This window comes from Rhincodon typus, chromosome 42 (genome assembly GCF_021869965.1).
Source record: "Rhincodon typus isolate 14 chromosome 42, sRhiTyp1.1, whole genome shotgun sequence".
Classification (NCBI taxonomy): Eukaryota; Metazoa; Chordata; class Chondrichthyes; order Orectolobiformes; family Rhincodontidae; genus Rhincodon; species Rhincodon typus.
Window position 1 is genome coordinate 228,348 of NC_063373.1, and position 20,201 is coordinate 248,548.

General features: G+C 41.7%; 1 protein-coding gene across 1 annotated transcript; it reads left to right on the plus strand.

Annotated features, from left to right (window-relative positions):
- The first annotated feature begins 2,862 nt into the window (after positions 1–2,862).
- On the plus strand, positions 2,863–18,724 carry LOC109911300 (immunoglobulin gamma-1 heavy chain-like). The gene is given in 9 exon segments (XM_048619153.1): positions 2,863–2,940; positions 3,059–3,356; positions 3,764–3,813; positions 10,461–10,775; positions 12,338–12,637; positions 13,291–13,398; positions 15,483–15,803; positions 16,778–16,923; positions 16,925–18,724. Coding segments are annotated over 9 exon segments (1,815 nt in total). The 5' UTR covers positions 2,863–2,894; the 3' UTR covers positions 17,156–18,724.
- The last annotated feature ends 1,477 nt before the right edge of the window (positions 18,725–20,201 follow it).

Genomic DNA, 20,201 nt, shown 5'->3' on the forward strand with positions numbered 1-20,201 from the left:
TGAGGAAAATCTATGGGGGAATAGTCTCTGGATATGAAACACAACTGAGGAAATCTCCTGAACATTCATCAATTCTCACATCTCCATTATCAAGACTGTGCCTGGTCCCTCCTCCCTGCCAGGATCCATTCTGTCCCCTGTGGTATTGATTCTCTGAATCAGAACCTGCTCCTAATCATTAGGCAGACCAGGAAAGGACAACAGGATTTCTTCCCAGAAAAACATTCATGACTTGGTTGCTGCTACTTTATTTTTAAATGTCCACATTATTAAATGGATTTCCAACTTTCAAACTGTTGGGATTTGTGAATCCTGGTTCTGGATTGAGGGTGCAGTAACAGAACACCTCCACCACTGTGTCCCCCTGTCAGGGAGACTGTCCAATATGTATGAACCCTTGCGAAATAGTGGTCACTGAACAACTTCACCACATGCCTTCAATCCCATCAGTGACCAGTCAGTCAAGGTCAGTGTGGTTTTGGTGAGACTTCACAACACAGTCTTACTGAGTGAGGTTTGAAGGGGAAACAGTGAAGGATTAAAACTCAGGAGGGGGGCATTCAAGGCTGGGCAACGTTTTCAGCTCGAACAATTTGCTGCATGTGGAGCTGACATAGTGAAACACTGAGTGCGGTTTCCATCAATCCTGCTGATGAGTGAGGCTACTTTTGGCTGTGTAACACTGCTGATAAGGACTTGGTCTGAAAAGCCATTTCCGCTGCTTATCTCGAGTGTAGCAGTGGACTGGTTCTGTGAGCAACCCACTGACCTGTGCTGGGTGGGTGTTGGGGCTGGGGATGGGGTTGGATGGTATGGTGGGAGGGGGTGATTGGTAAAATGTGGATGATCACCCCGATCTCATCCACTTCCTAAATCTGTATAATCAGAAACAACTACTGGCCGTTCAACCTCATAATTAACTCTAAGTAGTGACACATTTTGTGTATTTATTTATCGATATGTATTGTGATATAATGTATGTACATATACATTAATATATACATAGAAAGCACAAGACAAGGATATAGACAGACAGATTGATTTTCTCGTGCTGTTTACTGCTACAGGGTCAGTCCTAATAGTTCAGACAGCGTTAGTGGTGAGGGTAACACAGACATTCAGTCCAGTTACTGATGCAGGTTCAGTACGAATACAGCTGGTGAGGGACATACAAGGAAACTTAGTGCTGTTACTGATGCATGTACAGTAATAATACTTTTGACAGTGTTACTAGTGAGAGTAACATACAGAGTCAATCAGTACTGCTCCTGATGCAGGTACAGTACAAATACTTCAGACTGTGTCACTGATGTCAGTAAATTATTCAGACATCTGTTGGTGTTACTGCAGCAGGACATTCACTGATACAGTTTGTGGCTTATTATGGTGCATGTGCTCCTGATACTGTGAACAGACTATTGATGCTCATCTTGCTTATTTGGTCATTGTTATTTTATCATTGCTTATCTTATCATTATCATGTATCCTTCATCATATTCCAAACCTGCTATAGATTACCTTTCTCACTTCAATTCAGTGACAGTTCACTGTCACTGCATCCCTAATAGATTCTGACCCTGTCATGGTATTCTCTCCAATACAACTTCATTTCTGCTTAATATTATCCCACAGTTCCTTATTTCACCCAGATCCTAGATCATTTCCTCCTGAAATGGTTTCTGGGTCTTCTTTGATATCTCTGTCCATTCCTCATTCCCTGTTGGGATTTCCTCTGTTTTTGTCTCTGAGACCCATGTTTACACTCATTGATTTCTTCCTTCTTACATCCTTTGCAAGCTTCCACAATCTCATTGTGAGTCGGTTCCTAATTTACTATCTTTTGTCAGTTTTCTTTTTCTTTATCAATGATTGGGTGACCTTCCACTGGGTTCCAATATCCACCCAATCTTCAGGTTTACTATTCTGTGTGCTATCATAATAAGCCTAATGCCCAGAAATGTAACTCTTCTTGCTTTGACATAGGAATGACAATTTGTGATGATTATTCTATATTTTACTGCTTGGTCATGGAATGTGGGCATTAGTGGCTGGGCTATTGTTTATCTGTAAATGCCCCTGAGAAAGTGAGGTGATCTACCTTTTTTAAACTGCTGTAGTCCTTTGGGTGTAGCTGCAGCTGTCAGGGAAAGAATTCCAGTATTTCGACTCTGTATTGATGAAGGAACAGTAATGTCATTCCAAGTCAGGATGGTGTGTGTGTGTGTGTGTGTGTGTTGCAGGGGAACCTGCATGTGGTGGTGATTCCACACATAAGCCACCCCAGTCCTTCTGTCCGGTAGAGGTCATGGGTTTGGAAGGGGCTGTTGAATTAGCCTTGGTGAGTTGCTGCAGTGCATCTTGTGGATGGTACACACTGCTACCACTGTGGCGGTGTTGAATATTGATGATGGATAGGTACCAAACAACCCTGCTGCTTTGTCGTAGATGGTGCCAAGTTTCTTGAGGGAGGTATCTTTATGCTGACGGTTCTGTCTGTCTCTCTCTCGCGGAGATATCCGAATACTGACTGGTGTCTCTCAGTGCCCTCTCTCTGGGAGGTATCTGTATACTGACTGGTGTCTGGTGTCTCTCAGTTTCTTTGTTCACAAGCTCTTTATTTTTGAAATAAAGAAACAGGACAAAGTGTGACTGGATCTTAATCTGATTATTGCTGCTGATCTGTTGCCTGTTGCATAAATTACTGTCTTGGAGAGAATTGAAATTTCTGCTTGAGGCAGGGACAGGAAGCTCTGTTTCTGGTTTCAGTGGGTGGAGCTGCTGTTGAAGTTGTGGGACCCTCACTCACTTCACTCCCCTATTTAAACAGCACTGACTCCAGCTCCAGATAAAGGTGCCCTGAAGCAGCTGGACTCTGTCTCTGCTTTTGCACAGCGATGGGGATTGCTCCTTATCTCTGTGTCCTTCTGCTCTGTCTGACAGGTGAGAGCTCCCGAGGCTTTCTCCCCACACAGCGAGGCTGTTTCTTCCCAGATTCTGTGACTCTTTATCTGACTGGTTTATTAAAGTGAGCTCTCTTCTGTTTCTCTTTTATTCACAGGTGTCCGGTCTCGGATTGTGCTGAACCAGCCCGAGTCAGTTGTGAAAAAGCCGGGGGAGTCTCTCAGACTGACCTGTACAGTGAGTGGGTTCAGCCTGGATGACTACTACATGCACTGGGTGAGACAGGTCCCTGGGAAAGGACTGGAATGGTTACTGTACTATGCTACAGAAAGTAGCAAGCATTACGCGCCAGGAGTTGAAGACCGATTCACTGCTTCCAAAAGCAGCGATACCCTGGATCTGCAAATAACAAATCTGAGAGTGGACGACACTGCCATCTATTGTGCGACAGATGGGTATATAGCTGGTATATCCACAGCAGCACAAAGCTTGACACAAACAGCCCTGTTCCTAATGACCATGTGGATCCATGGATTTCACATTCCTGTTTCCAAGAGTGAAATATCTAAACGCTGACTCGGATTGTCAGGGAAAATGTCGCTTCCTGGGAGAATACAAGACAAAAAGGAGGCATTTCTGTTTCTGGGTAACTTGCAGGATCTGTTGTCCATAAACAGGAATAATGTGAAAACACTTCATTTATGGATACATTTGGGATAGGATTAGGATAGAATTTCAGATGAAAATACAGGAAGTTGCTGCTCCAGGTTACAACACAATTTATATTACATTCCCTGGGGATTATTGTATACGGTGCTCAGGGTCAGTTATTGTATTGGGTGAATGAAGAGACAGAGCATAGTGATTATCTTGACTACTGGGGGAGCAGAACCTTTCTGGAAGTGACTTCAAGTAAGAGAAACCTGTCAATTATACTATTTTCTGCTATATTATTGTATTTAATTTGTGTTACTAGTAAATGTGATAATTTGGTAAAATCAGTGAGATATTTCAGACAATTACATGATTCTGTCCCAGAGAGGTGAATTTCTGTGGAGTCAAGAATATACCCAGTAACCGGACCTGAAATCTGAGACTAGATTTATTCTCAATTGAATAACATTAAACCCCAGAAAATGTGGGATTCCAGGATCAGTTTCATATGTTCAGCTTGAGCCTGAATAATGTAATCTGGATACTTGCTGTGTTGGGGCAGGTTTGATGATTTTGGACTTTAGGATATTTGGAGGAGGGTAAAGATTTTGTTATAATCGGAGTTAAAAGATATTATCTCATTGTTTTTGTGATTTAATAGTTGGTGTCACAAATGCTTACATTTTTGCTTATGTAGTTCATACCTTGTCGAACAGTTTAAAGAATACATTCAGGATTCTACTTGATAAATTTGTGAACAGAGAGAAATGATTTGGATGGAGTGAGACACAGGGATTAGTTTCCATTTAAAATACCTCATCCTAACAAATTTGCAGCAGATTCCAGTGAATTCTCTGAACAGACAGCAAACAAGCTGTGTGTGGAATGAAGTTGTGTCTCCTAGAGACAGGATTTAGTGTGTGTTTTGACATTAATAGTTCAACTATCTGAGATTTCAAATCATCTCTTACTCTGAAATCTCATCTGTAACTGGACCCATATTGAAAGGTTGAGAATTGGAAGAGTTTCTGTCTGGTTGAAATTGTTCTTGAGCAATAGCAGCATGGGATCAATTATTTTTGAATTCATTGATATCACATGTTTTGGTTCACTGTTTCAATATTTACAATTATTGGATTAAAACATTCAACAAGGGAACTTCACACTAATATATGAACTGGTCGATGATTAAACCTCACCATGAGTGCAAGTCCAAAAGGCAGGAATATGATTTCTTATTATAGGGTTAGTGGAACAAGGTTTACTATTCAGCCAGTTCTGACCACTGCTCTTTTTTAGCGGGGACAATCCTTCAAATGGAAGTTAGGCATGTGGGAAAGGAAGGGCACGATCTTTCTCAGAGCAGGGTTATGATCCATTCGAGCTCAAGGAGCTTGAGTTGACATTTCACAACCTTCCCTGGTGGGATAGAGAGAGATCTGTGAAGGAAACTGATTCTCTCATTATTCCTGAGAACTGTGATCTCTCGTGAGCTTTTTAAGATGAGTTTTCTACATTTGTTTGAAATAGATTTGCTTTAATAATGTCATTAGCTAAATAAACAGGAAGGACAATGATGATTTCAACATGTCTCCTGAGGACATTCAGCTGAAAGGATGAATTTTACAAAAAGCACACAGTAAACCTTCACTGCTCCTCCTCCTATCTCCCTGGATTCACTGGTTTAGAAATTCCTCCCAGGGAGTGAGACAAAACAGGCAGTTCTCCGACCTGCCACTCCTCCTGCCCAGTGTCTGAGCCTGAATTGCAGGGACTGACCTGGAATTGAATGTCAGGCGCAGTGTGGAACAGGCAGGCGATTACCCCAGTTTTCCTTCACTCCCTGTGAACAATTTCTTGGCTACAGTGTTTGATTGTAACACAGACTGTGTGATGGGAACATTCCTGATCACAAACACTGAGTGAGTTAGGGGTCAATTTTACTGGAGTGTGTGATTCCAATTCCCATTCTTCACCAGGAAGATATAAAACGCTGGACAAATATTTCTTGTACTTGGGTGATCATAGATGTGTTTCTGCAGTTGTTTTTGTTCAGCCTCTTGTCTGAATTTACTCACTGGGTGCGTTCTACTTCCTTTCACATCTTTCTTTGTCGTTCACCATCTTTTCTTCCTTTTTTGTCAGTTCTTTCCTTTTTCTTTCTTCTTCCTTCTCTTCCCCTGTTTTCAGTCCTCAAACTTTATCTTTCTCACCCTCTGTCCTACAATTCCAGTCGAACAGTTCCACCACCCATCAATGGGGTTAAAGCTGGAACATTCTGGAAAGATGTTGAAAGGATCAGTTCAGTGTGACGGGGTGAGGTCGGCAGTAGGATGTTGATGGTAGACTGTAATGTACTGGATGAGGCCTATTATAGAATACAGTGTGAGTTCCTGTCAGCATTGAAAGACATTTCAAATATTTCAGCATTAACTGTTGAGGATCTAAGAGATTTTAATTTAATTAGGTCAGTGTTGGGGAAAAGGTATTTAAAATTCTGAATGACATTGAGAAAGTGGATGGAGGATATAAGGGAGCAAATTAAAAGTAAGACTATTACTGACTCATTGCATTCCAGTTGGCCTTATGGCACGTCTGAGGAAATTTTTACAGATAGTAATTAAGGATAAAATTTATGGCAACATCATTTCCTCCGGGTGTTCTGCCTGAAAGGACAGAAGAATCAGGTTCTGCTGTAAAGATGAAAATGGAATCGGCTTAATATTGAAAGGAAAACATTTGACAGCCCTCTGGGACAGTAATAGGGGAGTGTGATTGTGTGGTTAGTCCCACCAAAGAGTCACCATACACAGATACTTGTAGCATGGACAGAGGGGATCCAGTGAATGTAACCTCTGGATTTTCAGAAGACTTTTGAGAAGTTCCTACACTGGGGATAATAAATTAGACTTGGGGGAAATATACAAGTGTGGATGGAGAATCAGTCACTCAGCAGAAGCAGGGAGTTGGAATAAATGGATGATTCTCAGGACGGCAGGCTGTTACTATTGGGGTAATACAAGGGTCAATGCTAGTTCCACAACTGCTCGCAATCCATATAAATGTAGATGTGGGGACCAGTGGAAATATTTGCAAATTTTCTGATGACATCAGACTGGCTGGGAGCATAATTTGTGGGAGGGTGCTTTGTGAATGGGCTAGAATTGGGCTGAAAGAACATAGTATAAAGGAGTACGAAGTTAGAAAAGAAACAAAGTCCAGCTTGGAAGTGTGAGTGTCCTTGTCCGTGAGTCACTCAAACCTAGCGGGTGTGTGTAGCAATTACGTAAGAACATAAACAGTATGTTGGCATTAATTTCAAGGGGATTTGAGTACACAAAAATGCCTTGCCGCAATTGTATTGGGCCTTGGTGAGACCACACCCAGAGCATTGTACACAGTTTTGGGTCCATTATCCAAGAAAGGATGCAGTTGCCGTGGAGGCAGTGCAATGGTTGTTTACCAGACTAATCCCTGGGATGGCAGAGTTGTCTAATGAAGATAGATTGAGGAAACTGGGTCTCTTTTCCCTGGCGTTTTTAAAAATGTGAGATGATTTTACTGAACTCGCAAATTCCCACAGGGCTGAGAGGGTTGATGCGAAAACGATGTTTCCCTTGACTGGTGAATCTAGAACCAGGGGACGAATAATCTGATGATCAGAGACAGGTCATTTACAGTTGAGATGAGGAGGAATTTCTTCTTTCTGAGGGTGGTGAATCTTTTGAAATTCTCTACCTATAGGGCTGTGGAAGAACAATCATTGGTCAGGTTCAAGACAGAAATCAATGCTGTTCTGGAGACTGATGACATTAAGGGACATGGAGATAAAGCAGAAGAATGGAATTGAGGGGATGATCTGCCATTATCTAGGATGGTGGGGCAGGCTTGAGAGGCTCAGTGGCCCACTCTTGTTCCAATGACAGGATTGACAGGCCATGCATGTCTTCTCTCGGACAGAGAAAGCTGAGGGGTGACCTAATTTTTAAGATTGTTAAAGTTCTGAAAGGTTTTGATTAAATGCAGTACAAAGAGAATGTTTCATCTTGTTGGGGAGACCTCAGACAAAGTAGGCCATTCAGCCCATTGAGTCTGCTGTACCATTCAATGTGATCATGATTGATCTGATCATCCTCCACTCCACTTTCCTGCCTTTTCCCTATAATCCTTGATTCTGTTCCTGATTAAATATCTATCTGTCCCAGTCTTGAATATACTTAATGACCCAGCCTCAACAACCCTTTGTAGCAAAACATTTCACTGATTCATTCCCCTGTGAGTGGAAAAAATCCACCTCATCTCTGTCTTAAACTGCATAACAAGAGTCGATTGATACAAGACAGTGCCCACAGAATGTCTTTGGAACTTCTTTAGCCAAAGAGTGGTGAGAATGTGAAACTGTTGAAGTGAAGAGTAGAGATGGACTTGTCCAGCTTCCCTTTAAAATCTATGAGGGGGAAGGGAATGGATGATTATGATGGTGTAGATGAGGACCCATCTAACCCCTTCAACATCTGCCTCCACCACTGACGCTTAGTGACAGCAGTGCGTACTATCCACACGATACACTGCAAGAACTCACTAAGGCACCTTCCAAACCCACAACGACCACCATTGAAAAGGAGAAGAGCAGTATGTGCTTTGGAACATCTCCACCTACATGTTCCCGTGCAGCCTGCACACCATCTTGACCCGGAACTATATTGTTGGACATGTACTGTCGCTGGCCTCAAATCCTGGAACTCCCATCCTAACACACATGAGTGTCTGTACACGAAATAGTCAGCAGGGGTTCAAGAGAACGTCTTGCCATCACCACCTCCGGGGCAGTTATGAATTGGTAATAAATGCTGCCTCACATAGCGAGTTCTCAACCCGGGAATGAATGGAATAAAAGGAGGCTCGAGTGGAGTACAAACACCAGCATGGACCGATACTGACCAGATCCACTGATGTATCATGAACTATACTTACTGCCCACAATTTTCAGGATGTGAAAGACTGTCACCTGTAAATTAAGTTGACTGATATGATCCTGTCACCCACATTGGAAAAGCTCAGCAGTTCCATCAGCATCTGTGCAGAGAGAAATAGAATTAAAACTTTGTCAAGTGCTTTTACGCTGATTTCTAATGCCTACAGCTGATTGATTTCATTTAACTATTTTCTCAAAAAAGACATGAACTGATACCATTAGCCAGGGATGTCCTAATCCCATAAATGAACAACAAAATTATTTTTCACAACTGCAGAAGATCCCAAAGGGCTTCAAAGCCAATGAAATGCATTGGAAGTGCAGTCACTAGTGTAATGTAGAGAAATACTGCAGCTGAACAGTTCACAGCAAGATCCCACAAGCAGCAGTTGGATAATGATCAGATAATCTGTTTGCAATATTTCATGAAAATTGATCAGGACACTGGAAAGAACTCCCTTCACCTCATTCAAGTTAGTGTTGTGGAATCATTTGTGACTCATTGGAGAGGACAGTGGGGCGACCGTCCAACACTTCACACAATGCGTCACTGCCCCAGAGCTGCACTGCAGTGGTCAGTTAGCTGTAGGCATTCATTAATACTTTCCTGGCTGGAACTCTCCTGAATGTAGCTGTTCTTTCTCATTCACACTGATAATTCCTTCTATAATTAGCAGCTTTCAGGTGTTTCTTTTGGAAAATAGCTTGGGAGAGAATCTGAGTAATCTGAGATGCAAACTGTGGTGAGTGTGGTGTGCTTGAGAGGACCAGGTTTCTTTAAACCTTGTTGATATTTTCTAGGATGGGAGCTGGTCATCTTGATTGTTCTTGGTCTTTAATTACGATCTAGGATGTCCAATGTTCCAAAGCTTTTCATGTCAATGATAAATATCAAGATTTTGAAAGACCAGTAACTGAGTACCACTTCATCAACCAAGTTAAACCTGCAAACACATCAATAGATGCCGTGTGTTTTCAGACTGTCAATCCAGGACCATATCTAATGGCTCTGTCCTGTGAAACTTACTTTTGGCAGGGACTAGTTTGTGGCTGTTTTTACAGAAACTGTTTCACCAGTGGCCAGAAGTACCTTTACAATTTACAGCTTTGGTATTGTCAGATTTAGTCTGAGTAATTTTGATGCATTAAGAAAAAGACATAATTTCTCTTTTCTGCACTCAATTCTATCCCTGCAAATCAAATACACTTTCTGACCAGTGTAACCTTTCTTGGCAAAGTTTCAGAATTGGTAACGCGAAAAGGACGTTGAACAATTCAGCTGTAAATATTGACTGCTTTGTTTAATCATATGTTCTATTTGAAAACAAGATTTCAACAACATATTTATTTATAATAAACAAAATATTTGATTATTCCATTATTCACTTGACAGCAAATTCTCAGTTCCTTTTTGTTTACAGCTTCTGGCATCTAGCTCCTTTCTCTTGATGCCTGTGTGTTATTGTTAATTGTCTTATTTTGACATATTGGTTTCTTCACTTGCCTTGTTTTATCCTGACATTTGCTGGGTTTTTTCCAGCTAGCCTTCCTGCTGTATAGGACTGTTGCACATTTTTGACTTTCCACTGAACCATTTTTGTTTATGCTGCCATTGGGAAACTGACTGGACTCGGGGCAAAGCTGGTTTCACACCCCACTTGACATCAGAGTTGATTGATGCAGAATAACTTTGAAAATAACTTTTGGATGAGTGTAAAACTTAGATTCCACCCATTCCATTGGACTTGTATCCCTGTCATGCAGATTCTAATTACCCAATGCTGTCCTTCAATTACTCTTCATTTCTTCCCTGTTGTTTTTAATTCTTTTTGGAACAGTTGGTTTTATACATCAAAAAATCTCTTGAGCTCTGCCTGACTGAAATGCATTTAGTATTGCTGTAATCAGTTTGCAAATATTTATGTTTCAGTTGCCCAGTCTGCACCATTAGTCTACATCTCTAATCCTTCACGTGAGATGAACTCAAACCAAGATGAGATCAGGCTCCTCTGTCTGGTCAAGGACTTTCATCCAAGGAGTATCCATCAGACATGGTCCAGTGACAGTGGGGTCATTACCACTGGAATCAGCAAGTATCCTGCAGTCCAGGGGAATGATAAGAAGTACACAATGAGCAGTGTGCTCAAAGTCTCTGCAGCAGATTGGAAAACCAATAGATTCTACCACTGCCAGGCGGGCTACAACTCAAACAACATGGTGGAACGTCAGTTTGAAACACCTAAAAGTTAGTACATGTCATTATTTGACATTTAGTGTCACAAGATGGATTTGGAAAAGGAACCTTCAGTAACTGATAGAGGAGGTGATTGCACAATAGAACCCCCAGAAATTGTTGTGCCTATGGATTTTATCCCAGCAGTGCTGGCATTAATAAGATAAAAATACAAAGAGGAATCTACAACACAGGACAATGGCAGGATGCATTGCTGTTACCTGTGATACCACGCACCCAATATCAGGCGAAGTGTACACCGTGCCATACTGTCCATTTTGTGCCAAATTTTAGAGGCCTCCTCCTAATCAGGTATTGTTTTCATAGATTCACATGGGGCTGAAAGAGGCCATTTGGCCCATCATGCCTGTCTGGTTTTTGAAAGAGGTACCAAATTAGTCCCAGTCTTCCTGTTCTTTCCTCAAAGGTTTAGCTATTCAAGCAGTTATTTAAATTCTGTTTTTGAAAAGTGCCACTGAATCTGCTTCCATTCCCTTTCAAGTTGTGCATTTTCAAACATAAACATTTCCAGTGTTTTTATTAAAAATAAACCCTCCTCTTCTACACCGTTGCTTCCCTTTTGCCTCTCCTTTTTAAATCTCCATCCTCTGTCATTCTGGGGTGGGGAACAATTGCCCATCTACTCCATCAAAACTCACAAATTTTGAGCACACCCATTTAATTTCCCCCGAACCTTCTCTGTTCAACGCAAGGAGAACGAGCCTGTTATCTCCAATCTGTACAAAATAACTGAAGTACTCCATACCTGGAACATTCCACTAAATGCCCACTGCACTGTTTCCATCCCTCCTGAAGAGAGGTAGCTAGAATAGGAGACAATACCTCGATTTAAGGCCTTAGCAGTGGTTTACAAAGGTTTAGGAATAAATTCCTTGCTTTTGTGCCCGACAACTCTGTTTATAAAGTTCAGGATCCATTATGGTATTTTAGAAGCAGACGTAGGAACTTATCCTGCCACCTACAAACATTTTTCTTTTGCAATTCCAGTTTTCTCAGTTCCTGTGTTCCTTAGAGAATTGGAGAATTTAATTTCTGACAACCTTTTCATTCCATCACTAAAGTCAATGGAAATTGAAAATGGATGGCTGCTATTTCAGTGATGTCTGCATAGAGCTCCACCCTGCCCCTCTCAGACTAATTTCTACATGATTGAAATGGTCAAATGGAGGGGGTAATGGCTAATATTCTCTCAATTGTTGTGGAGGATTGTAAATCCTATCTGACCCATAAAGGGTCAACAACAGTTTTATAAAGTGCTGCCATATAGGTGCTAATCTCAAACCGGTTATTGGCACTGTTGGATTTTCAAGTACTAACAGGAAATTCTCTGGCAGTTGGCTCAGAAAGTAAAATATTAAAAGCTTTGGCCCATTGATCAGCACCAAACACTGTCAGGTAACTAAATATTTCAGGAGAAGATAAGAGGAAACCCAGTCAAATTAACAGCGAAGGGGGTTGACACCGTTAACCTTTCTCTAAATCTAGAAGGAATAGAGGACGTCTTTCCTGTGGCAAAACAGTTGTATGATCTGCAACATTGCAATGTGTTACAGTTCAAGAGCCGAACATCACCGCCCTTGTCCCATCTGTGGATTTTATCTCCAGTCAGAATGCTGTCCTGGGCTGTGTTATATCTAAATTTGCTCCTAATAGTATAAAGATTTCCTGGAAGAAAGACCAAGTGGACCAAGCGGGTGTTCTGTCTTTCAAACGGAGAACTGATGATACCTTTGAAACAATCTCATACCTGACTATACCCATGATGAATTGGAAGGAAGACGATAAATACATTTGTGAGGTCTCCCACCCACCTTCCAATTTCAGGAACATGATCAGCATGAAATACCAAGAGGGTAAGTGGATCTGAGCAGGATAAAGATATCCTAATATTGAACCTGTTGGGAAGCGTGTGACGTTTATTATTTTGTGTTTTGATATGGAACCAACATTGAAAAGACAGTGTCTTATTCCAATACATTGGACAGGGAAACAGCCAGCAGTGTTTCCACAGCCAGCAGTGTTTCCCTCGTTCAGTTTGACTCTCTGTGCATCCAATAGAAAAGAAAGGAGGTTGGGTATGAAATGGCCCTTCTGAAATAGCCCAACTGATAGTATTCACAGTTCAAATTGCCTCCTTATCTTGCCTTTTCCAATGACTCCAAAGTGTGGTCTTTTGGAAGGATTGTTTATAACTTGGCATTTGAAAGAATTGCCTCGATCTGCTTCACCATCTCTGGAGAGAGGCTGATCCAGAGATTGACCAATTGGTGGCTGAACATTTTGTTTTGAAATGGCACTCCTGCTGAGTCGTTTTTCTCTAATTTTACCATTCTGGACAAAGTGAAGCAACTTTTCATCATCAACATGATCTGGTTCATTTATAATTCTATATAAGCAGAGTGGAGCAGAGTTTTAAGGCTGTGGTGGTGGTGTTCCCACTTTCCCAGCACAGGGGAGGAGAGGTAAACATGTATAACATTTAAATTTGTAACTCTTCCAACTCCAGGTGAAAAGTTTTCATGTCCAAGTGGAAATCCTCCTGGTACTTGTCCTCCTTGCACATTTGCACTGGAGCTGCTCTATCATACTAACCTCAGTGTGACCCTCAGAAATGGTGAGAAGCACCAATATAACTGTGACCAACAAAAGTGTCAAATAAAGTTGTGAATTCATTGTGAATGGAATTGACCATTGAATTTTATTACAAGTCATTTGGCAGGTTCAAATCCAGCCCATGGTGTCTGTCAGAATGTAAGTGTAAACACTGAGAAGTGACAGCCCCAGTTCGTGTTTCCCAGCCAATCTACTCCTAATTGAAGTGGTCACTTTTTGGTGACCTGTATCAGGTTAGCTTGCAAGGTGCCAATCCCACTACTTAATCCTTGTCTCTTGGCTCTGACTCAGGTTGACAAGAATTTGAAGATTATTTGTCATTCAGAGGGGCCGTCACCTTGATTCAATGAAGTAGGAGCTTGGCCTCTTTCTTCAATGATGTTGGTCCCAAGGCAAGTTGATAATTCAGGATATGAGGTGCCCTGTACAATCTTGTACATTGTGGATGTAAACACAGGACAGTAAAATGAAAGAAGCTTCCTTCAGTCCTGGATACTGACAACAGTCAATGAAATGTACTCTGTTGACAAGGAGTTCAAATTGACAAAGCTTTTTTTCAATTTCTCCATGAAGGTAAATGGAATGAAATGTCCCTTACCCTGTGATTTTACCATTTTCCAATGATAAGGGAATACTTCTGGCCCTGTGTGGTTTGATTGTGTGGGAGCAAACATTAAGAATTGGTCACTAATATAATGATCAATGCTAATCTGGAAAAAAACATTGCTCAACATCTTGTCTGAAAGACAGATGAGAGAAACAGAATGTTTGAAGTTAATAACACATGTGATCCTATCACTGTCCTGAACATCAGCTCAAATGCAGTGACAGGAGTTGGTACCTAGTGTTGATAAATGGTTTTGATTCGGACACAGATACAGGAATCGTTTCTCTCCGAGTATTAACTCAATGTGATATAGAGAGAGAATAATCAGTGTGGATCAAAGCAGACATCACAGTTGTGGTTTGCACAGTGAATGTACAGAACACACAGGTTGCTGCAGGATGTCTGAAGTGATGATGATTCTTTGAGAAACAGGTATAAAGAAAAGTGAAAATTTTGCAAAGTCGCTGTTTATGGCACCATCTTAGGTACAGGATGGTTAGGTACAGATACTTCAGTATCTGTTATAGAATTGAAAGAATAAAAAATAAAGTCCAGCACAGGAATAAAAAGTTTTCAAAAAGAACTTGCATTACTCAAGAAGTCCAGCATATGAAGCAAAAGGTTTTTAAAAAGCACTCAAATGACAGTCCTTTTCACCAAGTTCATGCCAGCAGCTGGTCTCCAGACTGCACCAGGCAAGTCTCCAGACCACGAGACTTGAAATCTGAGCCTGTGGTTCAGTCTGCAAAGGCCTTGCCTCCCAGTGGTGGCCTCCAGTCCAGGACTTGCCCCTGGGACTAGCCTCCCTGCACTGGCCTCTGGTCCGGAACTGCCCCCAGAATGCAACTCCCGTGCCGGCCTCCAGACCAGGCCTCTAGGACTCTCCTCCTGTGCTGGCCTGGTCTCAGTCTGATCTCCCACACAGCCTGCTCTCTGACATGCCTCCAGGATTCATCAGTGATGTCCTCTGGCCTGGGAGTCAGCTCCTCCATTCTCTCCAGGTAAGTTTTTAAGAGGATGTTATTAAGGATGTCATCCTGATGCAGTAATAGTTATCTTTGCATCCTAGAGTTAGACAGGAATACACACGGAGAAGAGTTGAGAGTTTTGGGTGCAATGTGCCTGAACCGTGATGAGACCATGTGCTGAACTGTGGCATATCTGAAATGACAATGATCTATTGGAAATCAGGAGCAACAGGGAAAATGTGTGAAGAGTTTGGTGAACCATCCACTTCTCCCATGACTCAGACATGCAAGTACAGAACAGGATGTACATGCTGTGCACAAATGACCACCAAACTGTAGCACGAAAGGGAGTTTTGTCACTTCCAGGCACACGACAATATCAAAGACTCATTACTGCCTCTGAGAGAGCCTAGCGGGCTATTAGTTGTGAACCTAGTGATGTCAACCGTGCAAGTGATACCCACATCCCACTGAGGAGTTATGGACTAATAATTGTCATTCTCCTCCCAGATGAATGCTTGGACATTGGAATCTTGGTCACCCTAAGCAAGCCTCCATTTGAAGAGATCTGGAGGAACAGAACAGCAATCATTCTGTGTGAGGTACTTCACCGTGATTCAGAGGGAGTCAGGGTAACCTGGAAAGTGGATGGAATCATGAGACAAGATGGAGTGAAGACCCAGGGTCCCAAGAAGAGTGGACATAAAGAGATCATCTTCAGTAGACTGACAGTCCCTGCTGCAGAGTGGGAGAGTGGGGTAGAGTATATGTGTTTGGTGGAGGATGAAAATTTGCCAACGCCAGAGAAGAGGTTCATCAGGAAAGCCCAAGGTACGTGTAGATGGAAATGTGTGTCTGATCTTAGCAACTGAAGTGATTTATTGCCAGAGTGCTAAGCAGCCTATCACAGGCTGTCAGACTATGTTACAAGACCAGAGATGCGTGTGATCCCAGTCAAGAAATTGACCAGATAAAGCCTCAAATCAACTCAGCGGCCTTGATGTGAATCACACTGGTTCCAAGGGGATGGGGTCAAGGTGATAGGACAGTCAGAGAGGGATTAGCAGTTTTCCAGCGTTTAACATTCCATCAGTTTCAGGTGTAGGCTGAATATGAGCAAATACATGGAGAGGAAAAGGAGAAAGAGCAGAGAGCACCAGATCAGAATAATGCATGAAGCCTACCTGTTGACATCAGGAAGTGGTTCTCTGGTGTTTCTCAGAAAACTGTGCCATTTTAAAAGATGCCATTTAGTCTATCATGTCACTGCCAGCTCTCTGAAATAGCTATTGAAATGATCCCACGTGTGATCTGCTCCATCTCGGCAACCATACAATTGTCTCTACTTTCCAATTTTATGTCCAATTCTCTGGTGAAAGTTAATATTAAATCTGCTTCCACCCTTTTTCATGCTGGGCATTGCAAGTCATCATAAATAGGGGAGCAAATTAAATTCAATTATCAATCCACGGGTTCATTTCCAGTCCATCTGAAATGTTTGTTCTGACTCGCCTGTCACTGGAAAACGATTTTCCTTACTTAGCCCATTCAAATCACTCATGATTTGGACCCTCTTTATGAAAAGGGGATCCCCACCCATGGTGAGAGAATCAGCAAGACTGAAGATTTGATCCTTGCACTACGTTCCCAAAAAATCAACATGAAAAGAAATGCTTTTAGTTTCTGATCTCGGAGAAGTTCCTGGGGATGCAGAAGTTGCTTAGTTTTGTGCAAGAGACAAATGTGTCAGGTAAATACATGTTGAGTGAAAGATGAAGTCTAACCTCTGTTTTGTCTGTTTGCAGTTGAGGTTAAGACTTACCCTCAAGTCTTCCTCCTGCCCCCTTCGCTGGATGAGATGGAGACTGCTCATACTGCGACCCTGGTTTGCCTGGTCACTGGATTCTCTCCTGCAGATATTGACCTGGCTTGAATGGCCAATGATACCCTTTTTGAAGACAGGGTTCATTCATCAGCCAGTGACTAAGGATGGCAGAGGAGGCTGGAACTCAGGCAGTCGCTTGACGGTCTCTGCAGAGGAGTGGAACAGAGGCACCACGTACATGGTGGGACATGAGTCAGTCACAACAAATGTGTTCAGAAGCATTTATAAATCTCACAGCAAACCCAACCTGGTTAATGTCTCACTTGTTCTAACTGAAAGCTTTAACTCCTGTTCATAAACTCTACTGCTTTAAACAATCTCCCATTTATATAATCCCTGTAAATGGATAGTTTAACACAACCGGAAAACTGTTGTGAGCACTTTGAAACCTCTCTCCTGGTAGCAATGCACTTCTAACATGAACAAAATTCAACATTGTTCAGTACTTGAGAGAAAAAAAAATCTCCAAATCAGACAACATTGTTTTCTGCAGATCTACCTGAGATCCTCAGGTCCTTCTGAAACATATTTTTTGTGCTTTGCTTGATCATGTTTGAAACCTGTGTGAAATCCCACAGAATGTCAATTGTACGTCAATGTACTGATCAAATTTCAATAAACCTGACGTGAAAAATTTCAGTGTTAGTTTTGAGTGAACATTGTTTGTGGTTGGGGAGAATATAAATGAATAATTCGGGACATGAACTGTGGTGAATGCAGAATGTTCTGAGGGAAAGGAATTTTGGATCTTTACTTTCCAAAGCCCCTTTGACAATGTTGTGATTTCCTCAACATACGTTTTGGTTTATTGTAGATTCATTGATGTGACCAATTGTTATGATTAGTCCACACTTTAATTATCATTGTGTCATGTGTGGTTGATGGCTTTGATCTCTCCAGATTTCTCAGTTTTTAAATTGCACACTGTAAGTTCCTACAATAATAACTTGATAATGATCAGATCATCTACTTTTTGTTGTTGGTTGAGAGTTAAATGTTGACTGGCTGAGACACTGAAGAGAACACCCGGCTCTTTCAATATGTCCATGAGATCGTGTACATTAACCTGAGGGCCATGGTTTACTATTTCATCAGGAGGTCTCTCCTTCCACACTTGCAGCACTTTCTCAGTCCTTCATTGGAGTGGCAACCTAGCTGAAGACCTCAAGAATGAGTGGTGAAACCTGAATCCACAATCCTCTGACCTAGAGACAACAGTGCTAGATGCTTAACCACATCACAATGATCCACGAATTGTAGGCTTTAAGACTCATTTCATCCTTCACATCACCACTCACAAATCGTTGTCTTATTGAGCAGATGTTCTATTCGACAACTGATATTCCAAGATATCTTCGTGCTGCCTGTATTATATTAGGCCAACTAAAATATTATATAGAATCAAAAAGAGACATTTTGGAGTTCTAAAGGATATCATCCAGATTTCTGGAATAATCTCAGACAGCTGCACAATAAACCTGATTGTTTGCTGGTCATTGAGTGTTATTGGTGCCAAGATATCAGAATCTTGTGTTTTAAAACGTGCAGAAACTGATTAAAGATCCAACAGCATCGTAGGTTTGTTTAATCCATCCTCATCAGTGGTGTCACCCTTTGATTTTTTACTGATAAATTTTGTGCCTGATGCTACATCTCTCACTAACACCTGAAGAAGGAGTGAGAGTCAGAAAGCTTGTGTTTTCAAATAAACCTGTTGGACTATCACCTGTTGGATTTCTGACCTTGGATAATGGAACAGAGAAACAGAACCAACAGAGTTGGGTGACAGAAGGATTAAAATTTTGGAAACAATTTAATGTTCATCTGTTATTTGTTTGTGCATAACAAATAAATGTTATTCAGATTATTGCCTGCAGCTTTTTTTAAAAAAAAAGGTTTTTCTGATGTAAAAGTTTTCATGTGAAATTAAATCAGTAAAAACGAAAAATGAAATGAAATAAGTGCTGATCTGATGACTTGGATAGATGAAGGAGAATGACTCAAGTTACTAGGCAAATATACCCAAGTTCTTGATTTTGGAGGAGATCCACAGTCCTGTATATGAGTAAATACAAAGTTATTGGGAGACACAGTCCACTGTCTAGTGGAGTAAACAACGTAACACGACTAGGATGAAATATTGTGTGGGAGAATTCCTTGTCGGAAAAGTTATAGGAATGCCCCAGCTTTCTAACCAGAGGAATGTTGTATCCCAGAAATAGATATTTTGTGAATTCTTTATTCATTTGTTAATGGGGTGTGGGTGTTGCTGACTAGGTCAGTGATTTTTGCCTAACTCTAATTGCCTGGGAGAAGGTGCTGATGAGCTTTCTTCTTGAACCACTGCAATTATTTAACTATCGAGGCTGATCATAAATGGGTTCCAGGATTTGGACACAGTGACAGAGAAGGAATGGTGAAATGGTTCCAAGTCAGGATGGTGTGCAGCTTGGACGCTAAATTGCAGGTGATTGTGCTCCCATGCGTCTGCTGTCTTTGTCCCTGTCAGTGGTAGATATTTCCAGTTTGCAAGGGACTGTCAAAGGAGCTTTGGTATGATGCTGATGTGCTTCTTGTAGATGATACACACTGCCACCACTGTGTGTTGGTTATTAAGGGAGTGAAAGTTGAAGATGGTGGATGAGGAGGGAAGTTGATGCCCCAGTGGCATTATCGCTAGACTATTAATCCAGTGCTTAGCAGTGTTGCCTCACACACACTCCATGTTAGGTGGGTTGGCCATGCTAAATTGTCCATCGTGTCCAGAGATGTGCCGGCTGGATGTGTTAGCCATGGGAAATGCAGGTTTATAGGGTTAAGATAGTGGGGTGGGTCTGGGTGGGATCGTGTTTAGAAGGTCAGGGTGGACTTGATGGGCCAAATGGCCTGCTTCTGCACTGTAAGGATTCTAGACCCAGCAAATGTTCTGGTCTTATGGGTTCGAACCCTATCATGGCAGATGCTGGAATTAAGAGTTGGATGAGAACCATGAAAAATATAATCTTGGGGAAGACAAATTCAGGACCAGACCTCAGCAGGATAAGGAACAGAAACAAATCTCTGTTAAGCTTCTCAACACCATTTTTGAGTGACTACTTTATCCTCAGTATGGTCATTGCTGGAATACACCTCTGGATCAGATTTGAGGAATATTCACAGTCCTGTTGTCGGAGGGAAAGCACCTATGAGAACAGTGATCGGGAAACCAGATATCCAGCACCAAATACCAGGGGAAGTCTTCAATCCTAGGTATGAATGGAATCAAATCAGTAGAAAGTGTGGGAGCATATTCAGAATGACGTATTAGGTTCTTGGTCCCTGGGGTGAGAGAATTCCACCAGTAT